This window comes from Calliphora vicina, chromosome 4, assembly GCF_958450345.1.
Source record: "Calliphora vicina chromosome 4, idCalVici1.1, whole genome shotgun sequence".
In the NCBI taxonomy this organism is placed as follows: Eukaryota; Metazoa; Arthropoda; class Insecta; order Diptera; family Calliphoridae; genus Calliphora; species Calliphora vicina.
The window spans coordinates 16,485,813-16,512,961 of record NC_088783.1 but is presented as its reverse complement, the minus strand read 5'-3'; the positions used below and the strand labels follow the sequence as shown (position 1 = coordinate 16,512,961).

The window sequence follows — 27,149 nt, the reverse complement described above, 5'->3', positions numbered from 1 at the left end:
ATAAAACAGGAATGCTGCAGGTTTAAAATTTGTCTGTTTTCAACCCATATTTTAGCCATCTGGCAAATTGTCCTGTTTACCGCTATTATTAAAGCAGTCCTATACAAACATTATTACAAATTAACCAATATTTTTCTGATTTAAATGCAGGCGACGATATAAGCATGACACTGCTCTAAATTTTCTTAATAAGGCATCATTTATAGAAATTGATCTGGTAACCTTAGAGCTTCCTTGCTTCTTCTTAAACTCTAGACAGTCTTGATAACTTTTTCAACAAAATCCATCATCAGTTCGCGATTTTTCTGTATTGAGAAAGTACTAGGGAAAATTATAATTGAGCCAGTCACAAATATTTTGAATTGGGCGCTTTTCGAAACAATAACTATTTTTACACAAAAATCCAAAGATTTTCAGAAAAATTGGTAGTTAATCATAATGATTATGTTGACATACATTGTCAGCTTAATTGTAGGCCAAGTATAAATCTGTTGCATTCCAATTTTTTGAAAAAGTCATACAAACATATTGATGTGTTTTTTAGTTGATAGATATCGTAATTATAAGCATAAAAACGTTAAAATTATCTCTCTTAGTTTAGGAGTTATAGAGGACTTATTCAAATATTGTACAAATTCATTAAGTATTAAAATATTAGAAATTTATCCACTTTTTCCGGAAATCCATCCATTATTAATTTTATGTCTTGGGATACCTTTCCTGTGTCCTTTCATTCTTCAAAGTACCAACAAATTATCAATCTAGTTAAATTTCCCGCTAATAGTTAAACACTTTTTTTTCTCCGCTAAACTGTTCGCAAAATCGCTACATATAATGTGAAATCTCTAAATTAGCACCACTGCTACCAGAATCAAAACAAACGCCAATAAAAACATTACACATCCCAACTAAATTAGTAACCCAAAAATATTTAAAATAGGAACAATACGCACAAGGAAAGACAGACGACAAATATGTGTGGACAGGTATGATAAGAATTTAATGCCCAGGTCTACATATTTATACACAACAAGATGTCACGTAATGTTTTGCAAAGTAGTTTGCTTAACGCCGGATTAAGTATTATTTTTCAGGTGGGTTATTAACTGCCATTTATTGTGATAAGAAAAAATATATCCCTATTGCTTTTAAATTTCATAACAAACAGGTATTATGTCGTATTATAACCTTTGGTATCAATGCCTTCATAGTGCGCAATGTTGGCCGCGAGGTATTGGGCATAATGAATGTACGTTTACTGCTGCTGGAGAGTACGCTTCTGTTCTTATCTCGTGAGGCTATAAATCGTGCTTCGCTTAGTGCTACCTCCCAGCAACGTGAAAAATGCTCATGGGCTCAATTAATAAATCAACAGTGGCTAACGTAAGTAGAGCGTTAAGAATAACAAAAACTCTTAAACTACTATATGTATGAGCTGAAAAAATTGGTGAATGTTTATCTTTATCTCTTGTGCTCCTCTTCCTTTTCCACTTTCCAGAGTTCCCATCTGCATAGCTATAAGCATACCTTGCGTGTATATATGGCTCAATTGGCTAACGGCTGTTGACACTGTATTTGCGGCACAATACCGTTTTGCTTGTTATGCTGTCGCCTTGTCTTGTGTCATAGAACTGTGTGCCGAAGCTCCAGTGTTTATAATACAAGTGTTTTGTTTTGTTAAACTTAAAGTTATTTTAAATACTCTTCATATATTTGTACGTTCAGTGGTGTTTCTTTGGATTGTCTTAGGAAATGGTTCGGTGGCCATTTATGCCTTTGCTATTGCTCAATTGGTTAGTGCGATTACAATACTTGTATCTCATTATGGATTTTTTGCCTATTATATACATTTGTTTGAAGATTACAAGAAATCCATGAAGGATAAAGAAAATAATTGGAAGCTACGATTGCCATTTGTTAATAAAAACATTTTCGATAGTATGCATGATTTTCCGTTTAGAAATTTGAGGCAATTTCTCCCCGGTACCATGATTAACAAGGTAAGCAGTGAAATAAAGTTTAGAAATTAATAGATTTCGTCAAAGTCCTATGTAACTCAGTTGCCTAAAACTTGAGTGGTGAGAATGTATTAGTAAAAACTATGTGAAAACCAGAACAACCATTTTTTGTTATCACCTCGATTTTTTTACTAATACCTTATCCACTTAGGTTTTTGACAACTAACTTAGGTCTTTGACAGGAGAGTTTCCGATCTATGTGTAAATGAAATATGGTGTAGTAGGTAGTAAGTACTTGTTTCTATCTTAAAGCGAATTGAAAATGTTTGTTTTTCATTTAGGAACGTTTTTTCAACTCAGAACTGCAAGTTTTAACTTTAAGCTTTGTCAAGCAAGGCGTTCTTAAGCAAATTTTAACGGAGGGAGAGAAATATGTTATGTCCATGAGTCCTGTCCTAAGTTTTAGTCAACAGGCTACTTACGACGTGGTCAACAATTTGGGCAGTCTGGCAGCAAGATTCATATTTAGACCCATAGAGGAAAGTAGTTACTTTTATTTTACACAAACCATTGCCAGAGATGTGGATCTCCAAAAACAGGATAAGGTAATTATAAACTTATTTATTATACATAAAGAATCTAATTAAAATCTACTAAGTAATTGTTTTTTCAAGGCAAAAGTGCAGCAAGCCGCTCAAGTTCTAAGTCATCTCTCTTTAGTTGTATCATCAATAGGTCTACTGGCACTGGTATTTGGTCAAAGTTATTCACACACCCTACTGCTGTTGTATGGTGGTGCTGATTTTGTTGCCGACGGTTTGCCAGTTGTACTACTAAAATGGCACTGTTTGGCTATATATTTCCTGGCGGTGAATGGTATAACTGAGGGCTATATGTTTGCCACCAATACCAGCCAAGACATTGACAAATACAATTATCTAATGGCTATATTTTCTGTAAGCTTTTTGGTATTATCCTACGTATTGACGAGTATTTTTGGTCCCGTGGGCTTTATATTTGCCAACTGTATCAATATGTTTTCGCGCATTTGTTTCAGGTAATTTTTAATTTCAATATCAAACAAGATTTTTATAGATTCACCTTCACCATGCTAAGGATATATATAAGTATGTCATTCCGTTTGTTATATCCACATTTTTCACATATACATATATTCTGGATGGTTATAGATAGTGGATTCATGTCCGCCTGTCTGTTGAAATCGACTTTTCGAAGCTCCCCAATAACTTACATACTTTATTGATATATAAATATATCGGTTCTAGTCCTGGTTATTTTGCTGTTTAAAATGGAGAAAATCGACCCATAAATGTCGACCTCGATTTGTTACGTATTTTTGAAATATAAGTCATAAGACAATATGGATATCTAATCATATACATTTCGAACGTCGTATATAACGCCATAGAAATTAGGACCGATATGACAACAAGTGCTTTCAATATTTATCTTAAAGCATACATTGGTGAAGGGTATATAAGATTCGGCTCAGCACAGAATATAGCTCTCATACTAGATTTTCTTAATTTCTTTAAATCTTTAAATTTTAGCACTCGTTTTATTTGGCTGCAATACAAGCCATTAGATTGCAATCCACTAATGGGTTTGTTGCCAAAGAGATTCTTTATATTGACATTAATTTTTGTGGGAATTGTCTGCAACTATTGGATGGTAAGTGACTTGCTAAAGTTTAAAATAAAAACAACAAAATAAAATCTATTTCTTCATCTCTTAACAGTTTAACACAACCATTCTAAAGCACATTACTTTAGGCGTTCTAAGCGTTGTAATTGTTTTGGCTGTTTGGTCGTATGAAAATAAAGATCTGATAAAGCTGGGCTGGTCGTATAAAAGAAAATTAAAGGCTGTTTGATGTAAAAGACAAATGTTATTAATAAATGCTATAAATATCAAATATATTAGAAGAAATTATGAAAATTAGTTAAAGTTTTCTTTTTCTTCTTTATATTAATTAAACAAGCTCACTTACTTACATTCCTAGTAAAATTTTGTTAAATATTTTTTTTTTTTTATTTAATTTTATTTTTCATATATAAAAATGTATATAAAAGAAATATTAACAATTTATTACTTACTTACATACCTATAAATACATATTTATAAACTGAAAACAAATTAAGATTACAACTAAACAACTCTAAATAAAAATAATAAAAAAAAACGTATGGTCGTTTTATAAGTACATAATAATACTAAGTACATTCTTACATTATTCCTAAAAAACCTTTCTTTGATATTTTAAATACATTTATAAAATACAAACATTAGCATGGCTAATATATGACCCAAATAATTCATATTGTTCCAAATCTCTAATATGGTCATAGTGCTGGACGATGTGGCATTCAACATTACCCCCAGATAGGCCAATTGTATGACAACTATTAAACTAAATAAGAAATTGACTAAACGTACTAATAGCGAAGCAGGCGTAAAATATTGTTTCGTCATACGACGTGGACAATGCAAATATTTGCAGTTCTGTTTACAGCAGGTTGATTCTATGCAGGCATCGAATACTTGGGCTAAACAATGCCTCAGGAGATTCTCAAAGTAGCTAAAGCAACTGAGGGAAATTAAAACCAAATGTACTTTATAGTTGAAACCATGTACTAGACACGATACTAGATAGGTAATAAAAATGGCAACAAAATACGGATATTTTGTGGCACGTAAACGATTGAATATGTTTTGTTTCAGCCACAAATGCATGGGTATATTCCAATTTCGTATAACATCGGACAAAGAGCGTGGAAATTCTATAGCCCATGGATTGACTATGGTCTGAGTAGATGCCAAAGACGAGGAGCTTAATGTCAAAGAATTCGTATTGGCCGACATTAGTGTGGCCTGTGAAAGATAACAAACAAAATAATGGCTACAACGTACAGAGAAGGCTTCCAAATAAGTACTCCACCACAGTCCCGCGCTCAATAATTGCTTTAACCAGGGTACAATACAGTTGGAAAGATTTAAAAACGTTACAGCTAATAAAATATTTAAGAGAATTCTGCCCAAATGTGGCATTAATTTGAACCTCACATTAAAATCTGGTCTGTAATCTTTTAATGACACCCAGGGTCCTAATATTAAAGAAGCCGGACTTAGCAGATATCCCAAGTATGTTATCAACTGATACTTTTCCTTTTCATCTTGAACTTCAAAGGCCACCGATATCAATTTCATGCTCACCACCATTTGTGGTCCCCTAATGCTTTCATATTGTTCAGATTTCAATAGATATTCGCAAAATAATTGACAAAATATGGTGTACATACAGAGCAAAGGACCCGTATATTTCAGTTTTAACCTTAGCGCCAACTTCAGAAATAAGCACAAGTTCAAAACATGCAGGCATACATAAAGGCTGCTGCCGGCGCCAACATAAAACCATAAACTTGTAAGGCCACAAACTAAAGAGATTAAATGGTACAAATACTGATGTCTATTACCTACTGAACGTCTTACTATTTCCCAGGCAACACGTTGCAAAAAACCGCATCCCAAAAGAACTAATATATATTGTTGCACTTGCTGATTGGAAGATTTAATGCAACCTTCATAGACATCCTTAAATGATTCTTCATCCGGCAGTACCATTGAGTCGTATTCATAATCTTCATTGTCCTCTAGTTCATCATCACCTTCTTGGTCATAGTAATAGTAATCCATTAATCCAAGCCAAATTAGTCGAAACAAAAGTAGAATTCGTATAAAATTCCTTTATTTTAACTTCACCGGCAAACGAGATGCTGTTGCACTTGCTTTCAGTGTTGATAATGCTGCGATTTTTAAGCCAATTAGTTTGAATTTACATTGATTATATTTCTCTGTCACAATTGATGATGATTTTGCTTTAAATAGATATTGTAGAGTTAAGCGGCACTGACTGTGAATAAAAAGAAATGATTTTCCCTGTTTGGGTTTTAAAAACGAACTGAAGTGTTTTATTTACAATCTTAAACCAAAAAATAACTTATAACTAAATTCTAAACTACCTGCAACCCATGTGATATACATTAGTATATACACTTAAATCTATTTATAGCATATTATTCCTAACACTAGGTCATGAAATGCTTAACATAACACTAACATGATGTTAGTGTTAGGTATAGACCCATCATGTTAGCGTTTTTTCAATGTTTTAATACGGTTTTAAACCATGTGTTTTAACAGCATTTCATGTCTGTTGTAACCCTATAAAAAGGGTGGGCAAATATTTAACTTTAAAATACAAAACATAACGATACATCAAAATTCAAAATACTTTCCTATTTTCAAGCGATTTTTTAAGGTAAAAAAATTAACGCCTTTCATGCTGTACTCATTAGTTGACTATATACTGTTGTGTCATCAACTCACACTGAATGTTTGCAATTACAACAAGCAAGAAGAAGAAGAGTTGCGAAATTGCAACAAAATTTACAGAGAAGCTTGTTTGCAAATATTTTGTTTGGAAGAAATTTTAACTCCTAGTATAAAAATAAATAATTAAAAAAATACATACACATAATTCAATTACTCATAAATAAAATAGCGTTTCTATTATTATATTTTTATGTAGAAAATCAAAGCGAAATTGTATAAAGAACAGCATTTCAACAACAACAAAAATTTGTTCAATTGCAGGAGTCCATTACTTTAGGATATCTTGATTTTTTTTGTACCGACGATAAATACACAAATTATTTGGAAAATGGTAAGCTAGTGTAAATTAATTTAATAAAAAGCTTGTATATTAGCATTTTATTATTATCAACTGGTAAATGTACAGATACTACGCCGGTTAATTTGTTTTTTTGCAAAGATTTAACTTTTAGAGGTTATGATTTGCTGTTTGCAGATGTCTCTCTGTCTTGTTTAGTTTTAATTAGTAGGTATATTTTCCTCTTTTTTTGTTGTATCTTATTAGGAAATCCAACAGTTGGAGATATTGTGTAAACAGCTATATGAGGCCACAGATTCTGCATTGCGTTCCAATGCGGAAAAAACGTTGGTACAATTTGTTAGCAGCCAAGATGCTCTGCCCAAATGTCAGATGCTATTGGATCGTGCCGATTCCAGTTATGCTCAGTTATTGGCCGCCACCACCTTGACAAAACTAATACAGGGTTTAAATTTGGAACAACGCATCGATATCAGGTAAGTTTTATTACTTTTTATAAAACTGCAAGCAGAATTAATTGTAATTTTCCTGTATTTTGGGTTATAGGAGTTATATTCTTAATTATTTGGCCAATAGACCGAACTTGCAACATTTCGTAGTACAGGCCTTGGTAACACTTTTGGCGAAAATAACCAAGTATGGTTGGTTCGATACCTACAAAAATGAACTAATATTTCAGAATCTATTGGAAGATGTTAAAACATTTTTACAGGTACCTACATAATTGGTTTAGTTTCAGAAGTATGTATGCTGAAATAAATTTAAGACAAATCTGTATACTTTTTTAGTTTATAGTTTATAAGCCAATTTCTCAATTAACATTTTCTAAATAATAAATACTAGTCAGATTTGCAGGTTTTCAATATATGTATGTATGTACATAATTTCAATTCAACATTTATTAATTTTTCTTAGGGTTCTGTGGAGCACTGCACCATTGGAGTGCAAATTTTATCACAATTAGTTTTAGAAATGAACTCAATTGTGGAAGTTGATGCCAATATATCATTTTCCAAAAATCGTAAAATTGCTACATCATTCCGAGACCAACAACTCTTCGACATATTCCTGTTATCGTGTAATCTTTTGGTTACTGCACGTGATAATAGTAAAACATTAAACTTCATGGATGAGTCTCAACAAGCTTATGTCAAGTAAGTAATAATGATAATAATTTTTCTATAACTTGGATCTGTATTTTATATTTTGTGTGTGTGTTTTATTTAGTCTTGTTTCTCATGTGTTGCGGCTGACAAAGAACTGTTTGAGTTTCGACTTTATTGGCAGTTCTACAGATGAATCATCTGATGATATGAATAGCGTTCAAATACCAACATCATGGCGTCCGGCATTCTTAGATGCAAATACATTGAAATTATTTTTTGATTTGTATCAAATATTACCCAATGGTTTGGCTAGTTATTCCTTAGCGTGTTTGGTGCAGGTAAATATATATACATATATTTTTAAATAGGCATATTGTAAAACAACACATTCATTATATTTATTGATTTCAGATGACTTCTGTACGTCGTTCTTTATTCAATAATTCTGAACGAACAAAGTTCCTTACACATTTGGTGGAAGGCGTTAAAAATATATTGGTTAATTTACATGTAAGTACAAACCTAATGTAAGCTAAAAACAAGCAATAATATACAAATAAAAACAAAATAAAAACACTTCTTTAGGGTTTAAGTGATCCTGATAATTACCATGAATTTTGTCGCCTACTGGCCCGATTAAAGTCCAACTATCAATTGGGTGAATTGATTGCAGTGCCTTGTTATCCCGAAGCTATTGCATTAATTGCTAAATTTACCGTGCAATCATTACAGGTAGAAATTTCTGCATTTCTCCCCATGTTTTCTGATTTCATTACAAATTTCACTTATTGCAGATGTGGCAATTTGCCCCCAATAGTGTACATTATTTACTTACCCTATGGCAACGTATGGTGGCTTCAGTTCCTTATGTCAAATCAGCCGAACCTCATCTATTGGGCACCTACACACCCGAGGTAACAAAAGCCTATGTCGAATCACGACTAGAAGCCGTTCCTGTCATTGTACGCGACAACATTGATGATCCCTTGGACGACTTGTGCATGGTACAGCAGCAATTGGAACAGCTGTCGGTTATCGAACGCTGTGAATACGATAAGACGTGCCAGTTGCTGGTACAACATTTCGATCAAAAAGCCCGTGAATATGAAAATTTACTGCAAACACCCAACTCAAATCCCATGGATATTAGCATACACGAATTACAACTGACGTGGTTAGTCTATATCATTGGCTCTGCCATTGTTGGTCGACTGACGGTGAATTCAAACGATGAACATGATACCATGGATGCCGAGCTGGTTATCAGAGTTTTTCAGTTAATGAGATTAACCGATGCTCGTTTACCGCAAGCCGGCTGTGAAAAACTTGAATTGGCAATTTTAAGTTTTCTAGAGCAGGTGCGCAAAATGCATATCAGTGAACAAACCCAGAAGGCAAATGTCTATAAACGTTTAAATGAGGTATTTGGCATCAGTGATGAACAAATGCTATTGAGTTTTATCAACCGAAAAATGTAAGTATTATTTCATTTCAATAGTTTCCTTTTATACACGTCTGCAGTACACATACCGACAAATTTTAAATTTGCTGAAAGGCTTGGAAATATTTATATTCTGAAAGTAAGAAAACTATATTCGGCATATATAACCTTCTCCCAACAAAAATTGTTTTCAATCTTTATCATAAAAGTATACTTTGATGCGGCACAGCTGAATATTGCCCTCAAACTGGTTCTAAATGAGATATTTTGTTAAAAGTTGAGTCATATTTGTATTAAAAAATATTTTAAAAATAAATTGAAATTGGAAACATTTCGGTAGCCGTGAAAACTCTAAAAGCTATCTTAAAAGAAGAAATTGGATATCTGTCGTCTACATAATTGAAGAATTAACCAATTTCTATGTAGCATTCAACTTCAACGAGTCTTTTCTAGAGTTCAGGACATCTTCGACTGTTGCAGGATCACTTGACACAAAAGTTTTCGCACAAAGGCTATACGATCAGAAAAGCGAAAAGCATTTTACCTAGAAAAGTTTTCATCACGCTGTTCTTCAAATGCATCCTCAAATTTTAGACTCTCTTCAGAGTTCACATCGTACGTTAAGACTGTCAGTTGATGTATTAACTATCTCTTCATCTATTTGCTCCTCTTTAACCTCAGTTGCTAATTCTAGTACTACATTAGATGACAATTCACTATTCAATTCCTCCGCTGAATTGGCATCATCTCGACCGATTTCAACTACAAGATTCGGAACAATATTAGCAAAGTATTTTCCATTGCTACTTACCTGATGTTCCATGAACCCAATGTCGCGACTTATAATAATCTTATTCGTGATTGGATCATAAAGTCTTTTATTAAAATTTTTCAAACTGTCCGTTTATTAAAAAAAAAAATATTCCTTTTATTTTCACTGTGAACAAAGACCCATACATAACCTGTTGTTAGAGTAAAACGCATGTGATCGAGTTGAGTGTAACAAAAGAACTAAAAACATTTATTTCATACCCAAAATACCGTTACTTTAATAGTGATGCTAAAAATAAATTCGATTTACAACATAAATTATTTAAAAAAAATTTTGATTTTTTTGTCTAAAATAAATGTTGTTGACCTTGCGGAAATTCAAAAATAATTTGTAGGTTGCATAAACCGAAAATAACTGGTTCATTTTCAGTTTTGAATGGAAAAATTCTCATTCGTATCCATTTAAAAATAATTTTTTTGTGTGATATCATTTCAATACAATGGAAAATTACACTTTGATTTTTTTTACACTTTTACACAACAAACACAAAAAAAGTGTTAAAAAATCAGAGTATAATTTTCCATTTTTTGGACAATTTTACAAAAACAAACGGATTTTCTTTTAAAAAGTCTGCAATTTTACAAAATATTATAAATGTTTTAAAAAATCAGAAAATTGTCTAAAATTTAGAAATTTTGCAACAAATTTTTTTAAAAATTCTTAAATATTACGAAAAATTATCAAAACATTTATACCACAAATTAAAAAAATCCCAATTCTATTACTCGCACTGCATTACTTCATATTCATCATATTCTTTCTATAATTTATTCGGATGTGCCGAATCTTTTTTTTTAATATTTAATATTTAGCTAAAAAAAATTTGGTGAAAAAAAAATTCGGGTTAAAAAATATTTTTTCCGATTTTGACCCATTGTAGGTCCAACTTACTATGGTCTTATATACGTCGTTGCAAAGGTCTTTGAAATATCTATCATTAGATATCCATATTGTCTATATTAATGACTTAGTAATCCGATCCGGCAGAATTCCGGAGATATTGATTTTTGAATCTCGTATGTAAGTTATTTGGGGGCTTCGGAAAGTTGATTTCAACAGGACTTGGCTTAATCGGCTCCGCTATCTATAAGGATCCAGAATATATATACTTTATAGGGTCGGAAAATTATATTGTGGAAATTACAAACGGAAAGGTAGAACAAGTTAGAGAGCTATAGTCGGCTGTTGTATCGTTTTTTTAGTGAAAATAATTTTATCGCAAAAAAAAATTTCAATTTATTAGTGAAACATTTTTTTTATTTTAAATTGAAATATCTGTCATTAGATATCCATATTGTCTACAAAGGGTAACATAGAGACGAGACGGAATTGTCAAAAACCTATCTCTTGCAACAACAAAATACATGCTAGTCAATGTATTTTCTTGTTGTATCAGAAATATTATTTGTTGTATTTTTGTTTGACAAATCATATTGTCTCGTCTCTATGTATAATTCTCTATGTTGTCTATATTAACCCTCTAACCGGCAAGGCTGCCTTTAGGCGGGGTATATTAAATGTATGTAATGCTGCTTTATTTGCTTATTTCTCCTGTTATAACGGTAAATATGTGTAAAGAGACAAACAATTTACTAATTGTGATAAATATAAACGTGCACTTGTCTTTTGTTTTTTTTTTTTATTCCAACGTATTTTTTTTTTATTCAAACAATAACCTGGTATATTTTTTTACCTCAAAATAAAATTGGCCGGTTAGAGGGTTAATGACTTAGTAATCGAGATATTGATAAAAAATCGAGGTTATCCTGGTTTTCTTCTTATATCTCAGCCATTTGTGGTCCAATTTTCTCGATTTTAAATAGCAACCGAACCAGGTCTATAGCGGATATATTGATGAATGAATCAGGTATGTAAGTTATATTCCGCTACCTATAACGATCCAGAATATACATAAATGAAAAATGTAGAAATTACAAACGGAATGACAAAAGGTATAAAAAACATTCAGATACGGATATTTTAATTTTACCCCCTGTCTATACTTGACAAATATTTATCATAACAATTAATGACGTTTGTTGTCAAGACAAAGTTGTCTGAGCAAAAGCACTAAGAATTTTGTCATAACGAAGCAAAATATTACTAATAAATGGAGGCTATACCTCATAATTTTTTATCTTGACAATCATTTTGACCTTTATCATGATAAAAATGTATAAGGTATAGACATGGGGTTAAGCTATTCTTTCATTTCATTCTTTATTTAAATAATCGAGCCCATTGGGCCATATACGATTAATACACACAGAAAAAAGAAATTCATAATTGGAATGAATTTTGTAATAAATATTATTAATGGAACTTGACTTTTTTTCCCAAACTTATTTCATTCAAAATAAGAACATGTTCATAAATATTATAAAATTTTACATGACGGAAATTTTGGCTTTTTTTACTTAATTTTTTTAATAAATTGCATTATAATTGTATTATATAATGAATTAGTGCAAGAATATTTGCATAATAGCCATATATTGGCCAATATTTTAAGATAAAAAGGAGAATATCTGAAACTTAAAAATTATCATTAAACATAATAAAACATTCATAAATATAAAAGCATTTCATCCTCTTAAATCAATTTAATCATTTTCGCGCTTTTTATATCATTTTGTAGCTGAAAATCATAAAAAACTAAAAATTTTCCATGAAAAATTTCAAACATTTTTGAACAACATAAAAATAAAAATGAAATTGAAATTATATTTTTCAAGCCTTCTAGATTTTATTTCAAAACATAAAATATTAAAAAAATCATACTATTTAAGAAATTATTTATAAATGTTATGAATTGAAATCAATGAATTCGAATCATAATATTTATGTTGAAACTTTTTTCTGTGCAGAATAAAAGTAATAATAGTAAAACTAAAATTAACTAAAACTTAACAAAATAAGCCTTTATTGGAAAACAAAAGGTAATAAATTCAGCAACTATTATTTAATTGTTTTTCAACATTTTTTTTTCGAAATAGTTTTTTAATTTTTTTTAAAAAAAAAAGTTTTTTCGAAATTTTAAAAAAAAAAAATTTTTTAAATTTTTCTTTTTTTGTTTTTAAATTTTTTTTTTTGGAAAAAAAAATGTATGACAAAAAAAAATTTTGGATGAAAAAAAATTCGGGTAAAAAAATATTTTTCCCGATTTTGACCCATTGTATGTCCAACTTACTATAGCCTTATCAACATCGTTGCAATGGACTTTGAAATATCTATCATTATATATCCATATTGTCTATATTAATGTCTTAGTAATCCAGATATAGATCAAAAATGGGTCAAAAATCGAGGTTGTCCCGGTTTTTTGCTCATATCTCCGTTATTTATGAACCGATTTTGCTGATTTTAAATAGCAAACTTCTCAAAAGCATGTCTGACAGAATTATTGAAGATTTGGATCCCGAAGATATCTGTGGTCTTCAGAAAATTGATTTCAACAGACAGACGGACAGACAGACGGACATGGCTTAATCGACTCCGCTATCTATAAGAATCCAGAATATATATACTTTATAGTGTCGGAAATGAAAAATGTAGAAATTACAAACGGAATGACAAACTTATATATACCCTTCTCACGAAGGTGAAGGTAGATGTAATAGATATTGAGATGATTGAGTAACAAATCTTTGATAATATGTAAATAAAATTCCAATTTTAAGGAATCGCATGAAAGAACAGTATAACATAATCAGACACATGATCAGAGATTCTAAGGCTATTAATATATCGTATAATCCGGTTAAAAATTAGTTTTATACGATTCAATTTTAATATTGAAGTAACACTGTAAATATCTAGACAGTATCGAATATGGGTCATGAGAAGAGCATGAGCTAGTTGTTTCTTAATGTTTATAGTTAAGTAATAATCTAAAGTGTATAATGATCTCAAAACTAGACTTACTTTAGCACTTACATTGGATATATGTTTCTATATATGTCAAAAGTCAGGCTTCTATCGAGTGTTAAACCTAGACAGAGTTAATTAAGTTATTATTATATGTCCCAAAACATATTGCCTTCGTTTTAGAAGGATTAAACTTCAGCCTATTATAAAAAGCCCATTCTGCAGCTTGTAATAAAGTATAATTTATAGTGACTTCATGGCAATCGATGAATTGAATTCCAGTATAAAAAAGTAAGTTTATATCATCAGCGAATAAGTAACTTGTACAGTGAGAACCAATAAAATCCTCGAAGTCGATAATTTACCCGAAGATTTAGAAAAAATAAATTTAGGGGCCAATTTCTCAATAAAAAAAACAATAATTAACTGTGTCATACGCTTTACTAAAATCGAGTGATATCATAGTAGAAATTTGAATTGAAGTTTTGACGTATATTTTCTGTATTTTTTTTATTCTTTCAGAATATAAATACATATATTTTCTATGCCTTGCGTAATTGAGATAAGCTTCTAGTCATTATTCTAAGTATTAAATGTGTTGTAAATATTTGTATATCTTTGTTTTTGTAGTATAACAAATCTGAAATTTTGGGGCCATTCAGAACAAATAATAACGAAAACTTTAATGCTGCTGTCAGATCTCTCTGTGCATTTCAACTCCGTTCGTAAATTGGCAAAACTAGAGGAAGTACAGTTCATGCTTACACATCATACGGTAAGCGTTTAGTTGTTAAATCACATATTTAACATAATATTGAAGTGGTATATGTATATCAATATGAAAAACAGTATGCTTAACTAACGAGAGGCTTACCATACAGATTTTTTATTTTGAATATGGCTATTAAATAAATCACAACCCTTTTCCATGTTACATATGCCTAATTTTGTTTATCTTTAGAGTGAACATTTTCCGTTTTTGGGCACTAACTCATCTTTAACGGAAATGCGCTGTCGTACTATGTTTTATACATCACTAGGACGTCTACTGATGTTTGATTTGGGCGAAGATGAGGAAAGATTTTATAATTTCTTAACACCTTTAACCAGTAAGAGTTGACTTTTCAGGGAAATTTCAGGAAAAATTAATTTAAACTCAATTACTTTTGCAACTAGATCAATTTGAGAACCTGGGCCCAGTGTTAATGGACTCCAATAGTTTTCCCAATGAAGAGGCCAAAAAGGCAATTATTGGTTTGGCCAGAGATTTGCGAGGTCTAGCTCAACCATTGACATCACGTGTTCCTTATACAATGCTGTTTGAGTGGTTGTAAGTAATTGCTAAATAAATGATATAATTTAATTTTAATTTGTCTTTTCTTATTATTGAAGATACTACTCCGATTATTTACCCATGCTAATACGATCTGTTGAGTTATGGGCCCACGATCCTGCCGTCACAACACCAGTTTTAAAACTCTTTGCCGAATTAGTGCATTGTCGTACACAACGTTTGCAGGGCAATGTTTCCAGTCCCATGGGTATTCTGTTATTCCGTGAAGCATCAAAACTTATCTGTATCTATGGTAATCGTATTTTGCATTTGGATGTGCCACGTGACCAGCAATATCCTATGCGTCTGAAAGGCATATCGGTATGCTTTACCATCTTGAAGAATGCATTGGGTGGGAATTATGTTAATTTTGGCGTGTTTAAACTATATGGCGACGATACATTGGATAATGTCTTGAATATAGCGGCAAAAATGATCATGTCAATACAACAAAATGATTTGTTGGTAGGTTATTTCGATTATTTAATAATTATAAGTATTTAATTGTTGCCTTTGTTTATTTCATTACTTTTTAGGAATATCCCAAATTGGCCTCATCCTATTTTAATTTATTGAATTGTTTATCACAAGATCATATAAGTTTTCTGGCTGGCCTAGAACCCGGTGCATTTGTTTACATTCTAGAAAGTCTTTCTAAAGGATTTACAGCTTTGGGTAATCTTTTAAATATTCACAAATAAGAAATTTTATGTAAATATTGTGGTTTTCAGATTCGACTATTTATATAACCTGTTGTTCCATTTTGGATAGCATTGTATCCTATATATTTAAGCAACTTCAGTTGAAAAGTAAGTTTCTTTTGGAATGTTATTGTATAGAATTACGAAATTTAATTTGTTTTTTTTTTCTGCAGTGTCTACATTCCCAAATAAAAAATTACGCAGTTTAACTCCGGAAAATGCTAGATTTTTAGAGGTATTATTTATTTATTCATATATGAATTGCTATAGATTTATTTCTGTTTAATTTAAAGGTTGTTAAAATGAATTCGGAATTGTTGCAAAATATGATGTCAACTTTGTTAAATAATGTGATGGCTGAAGATTGCCGAAATCAATGGTCTATGTCCAGGCCTTTATTAGTTTTAATACTTTTGTATGAGGATTACTTTAGGTAAGTTTAAAAGGGAAAATATTATTAATGAGCTGACAAGATTTCTATATTCTTTATAGAAAATCTTGAGCTGGCGATAGATTTCTCTACTTATAAATTTAAAAAAAAAAAAATCTTGAGCTGGCGATAATTTCTCTATCTATAGGATATCTTGAGCTGGCTATAGATATCTCTATAGGAAATCTTGAGCTGGCTATAGATTTCTCTATAGGAAATCTTGAGCTGGCGTTAGATTTCTCTATAGGAAATCATGAGCTGCCGTTAGATTTCTCTATAGGAAATCTTGAGCTGGCGTTATATTTCTCTATAGGAAATCTTGAGCTGGCGTTAGATTTCTCAATAGGAAATCTTGAGCTGGCGATAGATTTCTCTATCTATAGGAAATCTTGAGCTGGCTATAGATATCTCTATAGGAAATCTTGAGCTGGCTATAGATTTCTCTATAGGAAATCTTGATCTGGCTTTAGATTTCTCTATAGGAAATCTTGAGCTGGCGATAGATTTCTGTTTATGAAATCTTGAGCTGGCGTTAGATTTCTCTATAGGAAATCTTGAGCTGGCGTTAGATTTCTCTATAGGAAATCTTGAGCTGGCGTTAGATTTCTCTATAGGAAATCTTGAGCTGGCGTTAGATTTCTCTATAGGAAATCTTGAGCTGGCGTTAGATTTCTCTATAGGAAATCTTGAGCTGGCGTTAGATTTCTCTATAGGAAATCTTGAGCTGGCGTTAGATTTCTCTATAGAGAAATAGAGCTGGATATAGAGTTCTATAGGAAATCTTTAAGTACTTATTCTTTATTGTATAAAATTACATTTTATGAATTTTTTTGATTTTTTTTTCAGATCTCTTAAAGATAACATTCTACGCGCACAACCTTTAGACAAACAACAAATTATGGCCCAATGGTTTGATGATTTAATGAGCGGCATTGAACGAAATGTATCCAGTAAAAATAAAGAGAAGTATATATAGCAATGCTTAAACCCACTATACATCGAAATTAATTTACATGATTTTAATATCTTTCAACAGATTCACTCATAATTTATCATCCTTCCGTCGTGATGTGGTAAACTTGCCGAAAATATCGAATTATAACACTGGTTCGTCATTTATCGATGAATTTTCGTAAAAATATATACATATATATTGATATATACATATATAAAAATAAATCGGAAAACATAAGAAACAAACAAACAAACGAATAGTAATAAAACATAGCTCTCTGTTAATTATAGTTTTATTATTAATATTTTTAAATTTTATCATTTTGTCTAAACTTCCGCCATCTTATTGAGAATTAATAATCGATTACATATAAAATATACTTGATTTTCAAGTTCGATATGACCGTTAAGAAAAATATTAAAAATAATAACAATAAGAATAATTAACAAATTTTAATAAACATGTATGTAGTTTGTTTTTTTGTTTTTAAAACAAATTAATGAATTTATAATTATTCTTAAAATATAAGTTTATTTTTTATTGATTTCTACAAAGAAGTCAAAGCAAGAAGAGAGAGATCTATGTCAGATAATATGCTTAAATTATATTGTATTGTATTTTTTTATTCAATGTGTTTTTGTAACTAACTTCTAATTCATTTACTAATTGTGTATTATTGTTATTAATTTCAGATAATTCGTATCAAATTTATTCGGAAAATAATTATTCGGTTTCGGTGTGATTCTTTACATCTTACGACAAGCATTAATCACGGACTGCTTTATAATAAAAAAAAATATAAAAACAGAAACAAAAACTCATTTTGGATAATGATTTATAAACAAAATTTAATAAAGAAAATAAAACATTCTACCCAACCAACACTGACCGGCGTAAATGCAAAAAGTCTGTTTCAAAAGAAAAATATTTATATATTTTTTTTACTTTAAATAAAGTTATTTGATGTACATATTACATACTTTCATATACATGCATATATATATATAAAATCAAACAAAAACAAACAAAAAAACCTAGTAAACTAATTTATTTTACTTATATGTAGCTTATTTTTTTATTGAAATATTAAATTAATCTACTCGCATAGAATCCCATATATTTTGACGTTTTGAGTATGTATGTTTGAAAGAAAAAAATACGTTCGTTGGAAAGGTTAATGACTTGGTATCGAGATATAGATAAAAAATAACTAAACTATCGCGGTAGTCCTGGTTCTTGGCGTAAACCTCAGTCATTTCTGGACCAATTTTCCCGAATTTAAATAGCAATCGAACCAGAACTATAGCGTTTAAAATTTAGTTAGGGGCTTCGGAAAGTTGATTTCAACAGACAGACGGTCATATATATATATATATTTATAGAACAACGACAATATAGAAAGTACATATATCTGACAGATCTGTTCAACATTTTCATATTGATAGCATATATTCAATATTGGTAAAAATTAGTTTTTGGAGTCATAGTATGACCCCTTTCACATTAGGCAATTTAGTTGCGCAAGTCTGATTTTTATTTTTGAAAAATTAGCTTAAGGCTGTGTTGAAGGAATATAACAGTAATGCTGACTTAACGTAGCATTTTAGTGCAATTATAGAATATTAAAAATGTGTAACACGAATTTGACATAAAAATCGAAACAAATACAGCCCAATTATGAATAAAAAATCCCGCGGGAGTTTGTTCCCCGGGAGTTTTTTCTCATTGAAATTGAATAGGAAAAATGAGAAATTTTTCGGAATTTTTATTCATAATTTGGCTGATGTTTTTAACAGCTTCAGACGTTATAGTTACGTTACATTTTAATACTATAACTTAGGGCACACTTAGAAAGGTGACTGCGATGAAACAGCTGATAATTTTTTTATTCAGTTTAAATTGTCAATTCACTTGTGGTTGTTGTGGCGAAAAATACAACAAAAGCAAAAACAACAACAGGCAACTTTGACAGTTCACCTACTGTTTGTTGTAGTGATGCAGTCACCTTTCTAAGTGTGCCCTGCTATAACTGTTCTTACTACTTCACACAAAACAAAAACGATCAGCTGTTCCGTTAAGGATACATTACGGTCGGCTAACACAGCCTTTAACACGACCTTACCGTCCGTGGAACATCATCCTCCGTACAACGTTATAGTTACGTTACATTTTAATACTATAACTTAGGGCACACTTCTAAGTGTACCCTGCTTTAACTTGTCATCAGACCATATTGTTCTCGGAAAATTTGATAGAATTACCCCTAGCCGTACAATTTGAAACGCATCCCTGTATGAATGTAGATTTAGGCGTGCCTATGCTTTTGGTAGCAGGTAAACCATCTGCACTAGCTACTATTTTTGGGGGGTTAGCTTTTTCAGGAGTTGACCCATTTGACTTACCTCTCTTCCTGGGGATTTTAAGGTCACGCAGCTCGCTTCGAACTTCTTTCATCGGCTTTAGGCACATTATTCTTGACTTCTCGATGTCCATGTATTGTTCCATATAGAGCTTTAAACGTTTGCGTGCAGCCCCACATAATTTTGGTCTATCATTAGCAATTTTTGTGTGGTGTTCCGTGCGATCAAAAAATTCACATAAGTTTTCAATGAGATTGAGATCTGGACATTTGAAAATTATTATTTGGCCCCAGGTTCTTGGTTTTGAATTTATGAAATAAAAATATCTATAATAAAAATATAAATTATATAAGTTTATTGGCCACAAGAAGAAAAGTTTCCACTATTTTGCCAAAGCAATGAAGTATTTTTTGTTAAACTTTAATGCTTAAAAACGATGAAATTTATTATATTTTAATTTATCTTAGAAGTATACATATTTGGTAAAAGGTCACGCTTTTAAAAACTGAATTTAATGAATATAGTTTTCAAAGAAAGTTTCCATTGTATTCTCACTCACTGTAAATTTTAAATCGCAAAAGTGGCTTTGACAGCGTGTACATCTTTGATTTGTTTACATATAAGTAAATAGTACTTGAAAATATAAATATCTAAATATACCAATACATATTTCATATGTAATAAAAAGTGGCCAAAATATCTCTCAAATGACACGTTAATATTAAATTCATATATCTATACCACTTCTTTTTTCTCACGTTTTTTTTACAAATAATTTTTCTAAGCAAACATTAATTAAATATCTGAAGTTTTTAATATTTAAAATTTTAAAAGTATTAATACACAGTATAGTCGTCTATAAATACCTTTACCTTTTTAATTTTTTTTTTTAAAAAGTCTGGCTATTCATTTACATTTGTTCGTATTTATGCAACTCTGCAGGTTAAAGAAATTAAAAATATAATTATTATTTTCTACAAAGAAACGTTTAAGAGAATTTACTAAACTAAATACTAACCTAAGGGAATAACTAAAACACAATACTAATTGCATTTTATAACTATAAAATTAAATATTCCCTTAAATAATTAAATTGTGAATCATTCATTGTTGTTGACCGTTATAAATTAACACCACACACACACACCATGAACTGTCATAGTCAATTTACTATGTTTTTAGTACACAGCAAATAGAATGCAACCCTAAAAAATGTTTCGTTAAAAAGATTATAGGTGTTGGCCAATCTGTCAAACAAAAGTTTCGCTTATTTTAGTGCTCGTTGAGTGTATATAAGAAATTGTTAGCAAAAATATTTTTTAGCCTGTAATAAACAATAGTTTACAATAAAAATTAACAAATAACATAATAATAGTACCAAATAAAAACAATTAGCATAATTTGCACAAAACGTAAGTGTGAATAGTGGAAAAAAAGGTGTGAAAAATGAATATGAAATCAAGAAAATCATACATATAGATATGAATTTTTTTTTATGGCATATGAAAAAAAAATACTCTACTTCTGAGAATTTTTGGAGAACATAAGAAAAAAAATAAGTGAAAGAGTAATAAAGTACTAAATTGATTTTCTGCTCTATATTAACTAACAATTCGTTCATCTCGTTCTCGCTTTTGGGTGCCTTAGCTTAAATTAAGTGTGTGTGACTGAAAAAGCGTGTATATGTTAAATGTTTCGTTAAATTTGTGTATTGTTTCTCTCTTTTTCGTTCGTTTCGTTGTGTTTTAATATATTTTCGTTATATTATTAATCAAAAAGTTTCCCCCCTTTGGTGGTGGTGCAAATTGCAATTTTGGTGTACCAAAAAACCAAAAGTGAAGAAAATCGAAGTCAGTGAGAATATTTTTTTTAAATTATTTCGTGTTATTTTAGATAAAAAAAAATCTAAAAAATATTTCCTTCATTATAACGGGAAAATGTAACGTTTTCTTATGTGTTTATTATAAAAAAATCAAATTTATAGTTTGTTTAAATCATCAAGAAAATAATGGAAAAATTGAAGTGAAAAATTCTCACCCCTTGTCTTAAAATACGATCGAACTCGAACGGAATTGTAGAACAGTTGAAAAAAAATATACATATATATATATAAAAAGAGGCAGGCATTAGAAAAAATATATATTCTCAGTGTTGCCACAAGTGGAGTAGAAGAATTACACATTTTCAAGTTAAAATAACACAAGATTTTACAGAATTGAATATTAACATGTAACTAAAATTAAATTTGAACCACAAAATTAATTATTTTTAAATGAGTAGTCTTTAAAAGCTGAGGCAGCGAATTGTGCAATGAAAAATGGTCTAGAAGATTTGTGTCAAACAATTTATTTTGGAGAACTGTGTAGTCAAAATTTTTTCAAATTTTATAAAGATTATTATAAATAGGTGTCAAATATTTATGAGTATCCAGCCTTTGGCCATGCAGAAGGTTATATCGAAAATAGGGTCAGGTCTCTTCATCTCCGACACATGGAAAAAAATTACTTATTACTGTAAAAAAAAATTGTATAAAATTTTCCCTGTGTTGAGTTTTTAAAAATTAGTAGTTTTATTTATTTTTCCAACTCCAGTCACCACCATAAGTTGCTATTTATAAATTGGCAAATCATACAAATTATCTACATATCGAGGGACTATATTCAAGACCATGCAGGAGCAAAAAAACTGTATTTTTAAGACCTGTACTATTTTTGCATTATTGGATAGAGTGCTTTTCTACAAAAATATTCATTATGTATAAAAAAGCTTATAGATAGAGGTTTTTGCATCTAGATGCAAATAACAATTAGTTTTAATAGAGAGAATCAATATTCAAATTATCGCAATTAACATTGTATTCTGGAAGATATAAAAGTGAACATAATTTTAATTTAATTCGGAGGCTTATTTTGGTCAGATTCATGATGACCATATACAAATTATTAAGAAAACATATTTTTTTAGTGGAAATTATACAAACTTTATTGAATTAAAAAATAATTATTCAAAAATATATGTAGATGTAATAAAAATGTTTTTAAGATAGAGGAATTACAAAAATGTCAATAAAATTGCAAAAAAATTATTATTATTATTTTGAATATTTTGCCATTAAGATATCATTTTCATGTAAATCTAAGACAGGATATTGTATATAGTCACTCGATATTTTCTTCTATTGACGATTTGTACGATTGTTTTTAAATAAGAAAGAAAATGTGGCAGCACTGAAAAATATACATATACATACACTTAAATAGGCAAAGTAAAGAGCACACAAAATACAAGTGTTGATGAAGTGAAGAGGACGTCAAACGACGACGACGAACGAAGAAAAAAAAGGGAGAATCATTTATACAGCAAGCAGCAGTTTTTATTTTTTCAACAGGAGAAAATCGAAACGAAAAAAGAGAACTCCCAGGCAATTAAAAAAAAAGAAAATTTATCATCATTGGATTTGTGGAAAAGGCACGATTTTGGATGGAAATTAAACCTAAAGTACACGGCTACAAGTGAAATATAACAAATTTAGGTAAGTGTTAAAATATCTGAACAAAAAGTTTGGTTGATATGAAAATTTTTTTTATAACTAACACCGCACCTTTTCATTTCTTTTTTTTTTCGTACTCATTTACCACCCCCTCCTCGTTCGACTTCATCGTCGTCATATATCCAATACGATACAATACAATATGAACATCATCTCAATCTCACAAAAAAAAAAAATGAAAAAAAATATATTTGCGGCCTTCTTCCAACCAACCACCACCTTTAAAGATATAGAGATTTTCACCATCATCATATAAAAAAACCGAGGAACAGCAGTAGTAGTAGTAAAAAATTGGAAAAACAAAAAAAAAAGAAAAAAAAAATAAGAATAGAAAAAAAAAACAGCAACAGCCACTCTTTTTTTTATACAAATATAACAAAAAAAAATTTCTTTAATATAAAACCAAAAAAATATTTGTAAAAAACCGACACAAAGATGAACGAGTTGGATAGTTTGAGACAAGAAGCTGAAACCCTTAAGAATGCCATACGCGATGCCCGTAAAGCGGCCTGCGACACAAGTCTGGTCCAGGCGGCCTCGTCTTTGGAACCCATTGGACGTATACAGATGCGTACCAGACGTACACTTAGAGGACATTTGGCGAAAATCTATGCCATGCACTGGGGCAACGATTCGCGGAATTTAGTATCAGCTTCTCAGGATGGTAAACTGATTGTTTGGGATTCGCACACCACCAACAAAGTCCATGCCATACCACTGCGTTCGTCGTGGGTGATGACGTGCGCGTATGCGCCCTCCGGCAGTTACGTCGCCTGCGGCGGTCTTGACAACATGTGTTCAATTTACAACCTGAAAACGCGCGAGGGCAATGTACGAGTCTCTCGTGAACTGCCCGGTCATGGTGGCTATTTGTCATGCTGCCGTTTTCTGGACGACAATCAAATCGTCACCAGTTCCGGCGACATGACATGCGGCTTGTGGGACATTGAAACCGGCCAACAGGTAACATCATTTCTGGGACATACCGGCGATGTAATGGCTCTATCGCTGGCGCCCGGCTGCCACACCTTCGTGTCGGGCGCTTGCGATGCCTCCGCAAAACTGTGGGACATACGAGAGGGAGTCTGCAAACAGACCTTCCCCGGCCACGAGTCCGACATCAACGCCGTGACATTCTTCCCCAACGGTCAGGCGTTCGCCACCGGCTCTGACGATGCAACTTGTCGCTTGTTCGACATACGCGCCGATCAAGAGCTCGCCATGTACTCGCACGACAATATCATCTGCGGCATTACATCGGTGGCATTTTCAAAGAGTGGTCGTTTGCTGTTAGCTGGTTACGATGACTTCAACTGCAATGTTTGGGACACAATGAAGGCCGAACGTTCGGGCATACTCGCCGGTCATGATAATCGTGTTTCATGTCTGGGCGTCACCGAGAATGGTATGGCAGTAGCAACGGGTTCATGGGATTCATTCTTGCGTGTATGGAACTAAATACCAACTTAAAATTTAAGTAATACAGCAACAACAAATACAACAACAAAACATACACACAAACACACACAACAGCCTACAACAAAATGAAATGAAAAAAAAAAACAAGAAACCTATTTACTACTACATATAGTTTAAAACGTATAAACAAATAAATGCCGTGGTCACTCTACAATACAATACAACAACAACTACAACAAAAAGTCAGGTTTGAGGATTTTTTTCAAAAAGGGACATGCAACCAAAACAACAACTACAACAACAATATATTATATTATATATATGTGTATTTCTATATAAAACATAGATTCTTATTTTTTATTTTTTAATATAAACACTAGTCTTTAAGTTTTGAGTATTTCTGGTAACCCAACAAATCTAAATAAGCTTAAAAACAACAAAAAAAACCAAAAACAAATCTTTACTTCTTTTACTTAAAACAAAAAAAGAAATTTTATTAAAATAAGAAGAAAATCATTTTCTTTTTCCTAATTTTTATAATGGAAATTTTTACGTACAATTTTGCACAAATCTTATTAAAAACATACATACAATACAAAACAAAACATTAAGAACACACAAAACTGTAAACTTATAAATCTTAAGAAATACTCAATATCTTGTTTTATTATAAAAATCAAAAATTAGATGATTGTTTTTCTGTTTTATATACATTTTTTTTTTTTTAATATTTTTTAAACATTTATTTCTCACTTAATGTGTAAGCTTGAAAATTGAAATGTAATGTAAGGAGCAATTACATTATAAGTTTTTTTTTTGTTTGTTTATGGACAGACCACCAGCCACACACAACACATACACACAGTATTTCCTAACTAAATATTTACATATTAAACACTATTTAAAATAAAAAAAAAAAATACAAAAATCAAATATTTTAATGGTAGTTTTTGTATATTCAAAAAGTGGTGTTGGGGTTAAATTTTTGGAAATGTAGTTTAAGCTTCCATCGTTCTATTAGAAGAAGAATCCTTTGGTTTATAATTACGTGACGATTAAAAGACCAAAAGTGAACGGAAAAATTTGCAGCATTTCATGTAGCAATTCTGTTTTGATGGAGTCCATTGAGAACCGATCATTTCGTTTTAATTAAGTAACAGTATTCTTACAGTTACAACTTCAAAACATCATAAATATGTTATTTTGAAATTAATTTCAAAATTATTTATTTTGTTTGAAAGATATGAGTTTTACCTTTTAAACAGGAAACGATTTGTAAAATTCCGTTTGAAAATAGCTGAGTAAATGTATTTTAAAATCAGGATGATCTCCAACTAAAGCAAAATACTGTCAGCTGGGTTTTTTTTAAAGAACACTCAAGCATTTGTAAGAAAATCCCGAACATGTTATACAAATTAGCATAACTCATTTATTTTTTAATAGATTCTTATTTACTTTTCACTAAAATTAGAAACAAAACATATGTTACTGCCTCACGATCATCATAAAACGTGAAGAAAATTAAAATTTTTGCATATAAAAAAATATTTTTCTTTCGATTTCAGTAAAACTCAGAAATGTTCCTTTAAAAAATGTGAAAATTCTAGAAATAAACTTATTGTTAAATATTTTAGTGGAATATATTTATAAATTATTAATTTCCACAACAATTTATACGCATAAAACACATACACACAGTTCGAGTTTAATTTGAAATGCCTACTATAGAACTAACGCACAATTGTCCGCACAATTTATGAAAATGACAGTCTAGGTAAACAATTTTAAACCGGAAAAGTTAATAAAATTACAACAATAATATTCTAGAAAGTTTCTGCAAATATACAGACAGGCCTTTCTCACATTTCGTTTGGAATAGTTTCAATTCTATACATATTTATTATTCCGATGTTTTAGCTTCAATGATTTGTCAAAATTTAAGAAAAATAAATAATTACAAACTAATATCAGTTCCACTTAGAAAACTGAAATTGGTTTCGTTTTACTATTTCTGAAGGAGCAAATTGGGAAATTAATTCCACTTTCGATCGGCTTTTTTTTAAATTTTATTTCACTAGATATTTTTATGGCATTTAATGAGTTTATTCATGAAGATTAGGAAGAAAATTTTAAATTGAGAAAATTTGTAATTTATATTGATTCAAGAATTTTTAGGTTTTGAGAAAAAGGTTTAGAATATAAACTAAGGATTTTTTAAAAGTTTTCATTTTGTGTAACTTTCTGCTAACTTTAGAAAATAGTTTAACAAATTACAGATTTATGTACTTGTGCATGGCTGGCTGGCTAACAAACATTCCTTAAAACAACAAAAAAAAACTTATCAAACAAAAATCTCAATAACTCCTTAATATGCTATTTTGTTTTTCTTGGCTTAATTAACAAAAAAAAAATAAATAAAAAAATAAACATTATTGTACGTTGAAAATAAAAATCCCAATAAATTATTTAAATAGCTTAAAAAACGA

At 30.6% G+C, this 27,149-nt stretch overlaps 4 protein-coding genes across 9 annotated transcripts; 3 read left to right on the top strand and 1 right to left on the bottom strand.

Annotated features, from left to right (window-relative positions):
* Positions 1–860: 860 nt before the first annotated feature.
* On the top strand, positions 861–4,190 carry LOC135956470 (protein RFT1 homolog). The gene is made up of 7 exons (XM_065506984.1): positions 861–1,094; positions 1,169–1,383; positions 1,499–2,000; positions 2,300–2,563; positions 2,633–3,015; positions 3,530–3,650; positions 3,718–4,190. Exons 1-7 carry the CDS (start codon positions 1,035–1,037, stop codon positions 3,850–3,852), a joined length of 1,680 nt encoding a protein of 559 aa, XP_065363056.1. The 5' UTR covers positions 861–1,034; the 3' UTR covers positions 3,853–4,190.
* Positions 4,191–4,214: 24 nt separating this feature from the next.
* Positions 4,215–5,687, bottom strand: por (Protein-serine O-palmitoleoyltransferase por). The gene has a single exon (XM_065506985.1). It carries the CDS (start codon positions 5,670–5,672, stop codon positions 4,239–4,241), a length of 1,434 nt encoding a protein of 477 aa, XP_065363057.1. The 5' UTR covers positions 5,673–5,687; the 3' UTR covers positions 4,215–4,238.
* A 717-nt stretch (positions 5,688–6,404) lies between these two features.
* Ranbp16 (Ran-binding protein 16) lies at positions 6,405–18,453 on the top strand. The gene is made up of 19 exons (XM_065506952.1): positions 6,405–6,702; positions 6,916–7,145; positions 7,216–7,381; positions 7,585–7,823; positions 7,897–8,113; positions 8,187–8,285; positions 8,361–8,507; positions 8,570–9,249; positions 14,546–14,690; positions 14,877–15,024; positions 15,092–15,245; positions 15,308–15,713; positions 15,785–15,923; positions 15,980–16,057; positions 16,123–16,184; positions 16,243–16,382; positions 17,226–17,345; positions 17,416–17,486; positions 18,027–18,453. Exons 1-19 carry the CDS (start codon positions 6,700–6,702, stop codon positions 18,074–18,076), a joined length of 3,294 nt encoding a protein of 1,097 aa, XP_065363024.1. The 5' UTR covers positions 6,405–6,699; the 3' UTR covers positions 18,077–18,453.
* A 2,513-nt stretch (positions 18,454–20,966) lies between these two features.
* Gbeta13F (guanine nucleotide-binding protein subunit beta-1) lies at positions 20,967–27,149 on the top strand. Of its 6 annotated transcripts, none has more exons than XM_065507472.1 (3): positions 20,967–21,106; positions 23,083–23,226; positions 23,478–27,149. In XM_065507472.1, exon 3 carries the CDS (start codon positions 23,680–23,682, stop codon positions 24,700–24,702), a length of 1,023 nt encoding a protein of 340 aa, XP_065363544.1. In that variant the 5' UTR covers positions 20,967–21,106; positions 23,083–23,226; positions 23,478–23,679; the 3' UTR covers positions 24,703–27,149. The 6 variants fall into 6 exon arrangements, with proteins under 6 accessions (XP_065363544.1, XP_065363539.1, XP_065363543.1 ...); XM_065507467.1 differs by having other exon boundaries at positions 23,472–27,149; XM_065507471.1 differs by having other exon boundaries at positions 23,065–23,226; positions 23,472–27,149.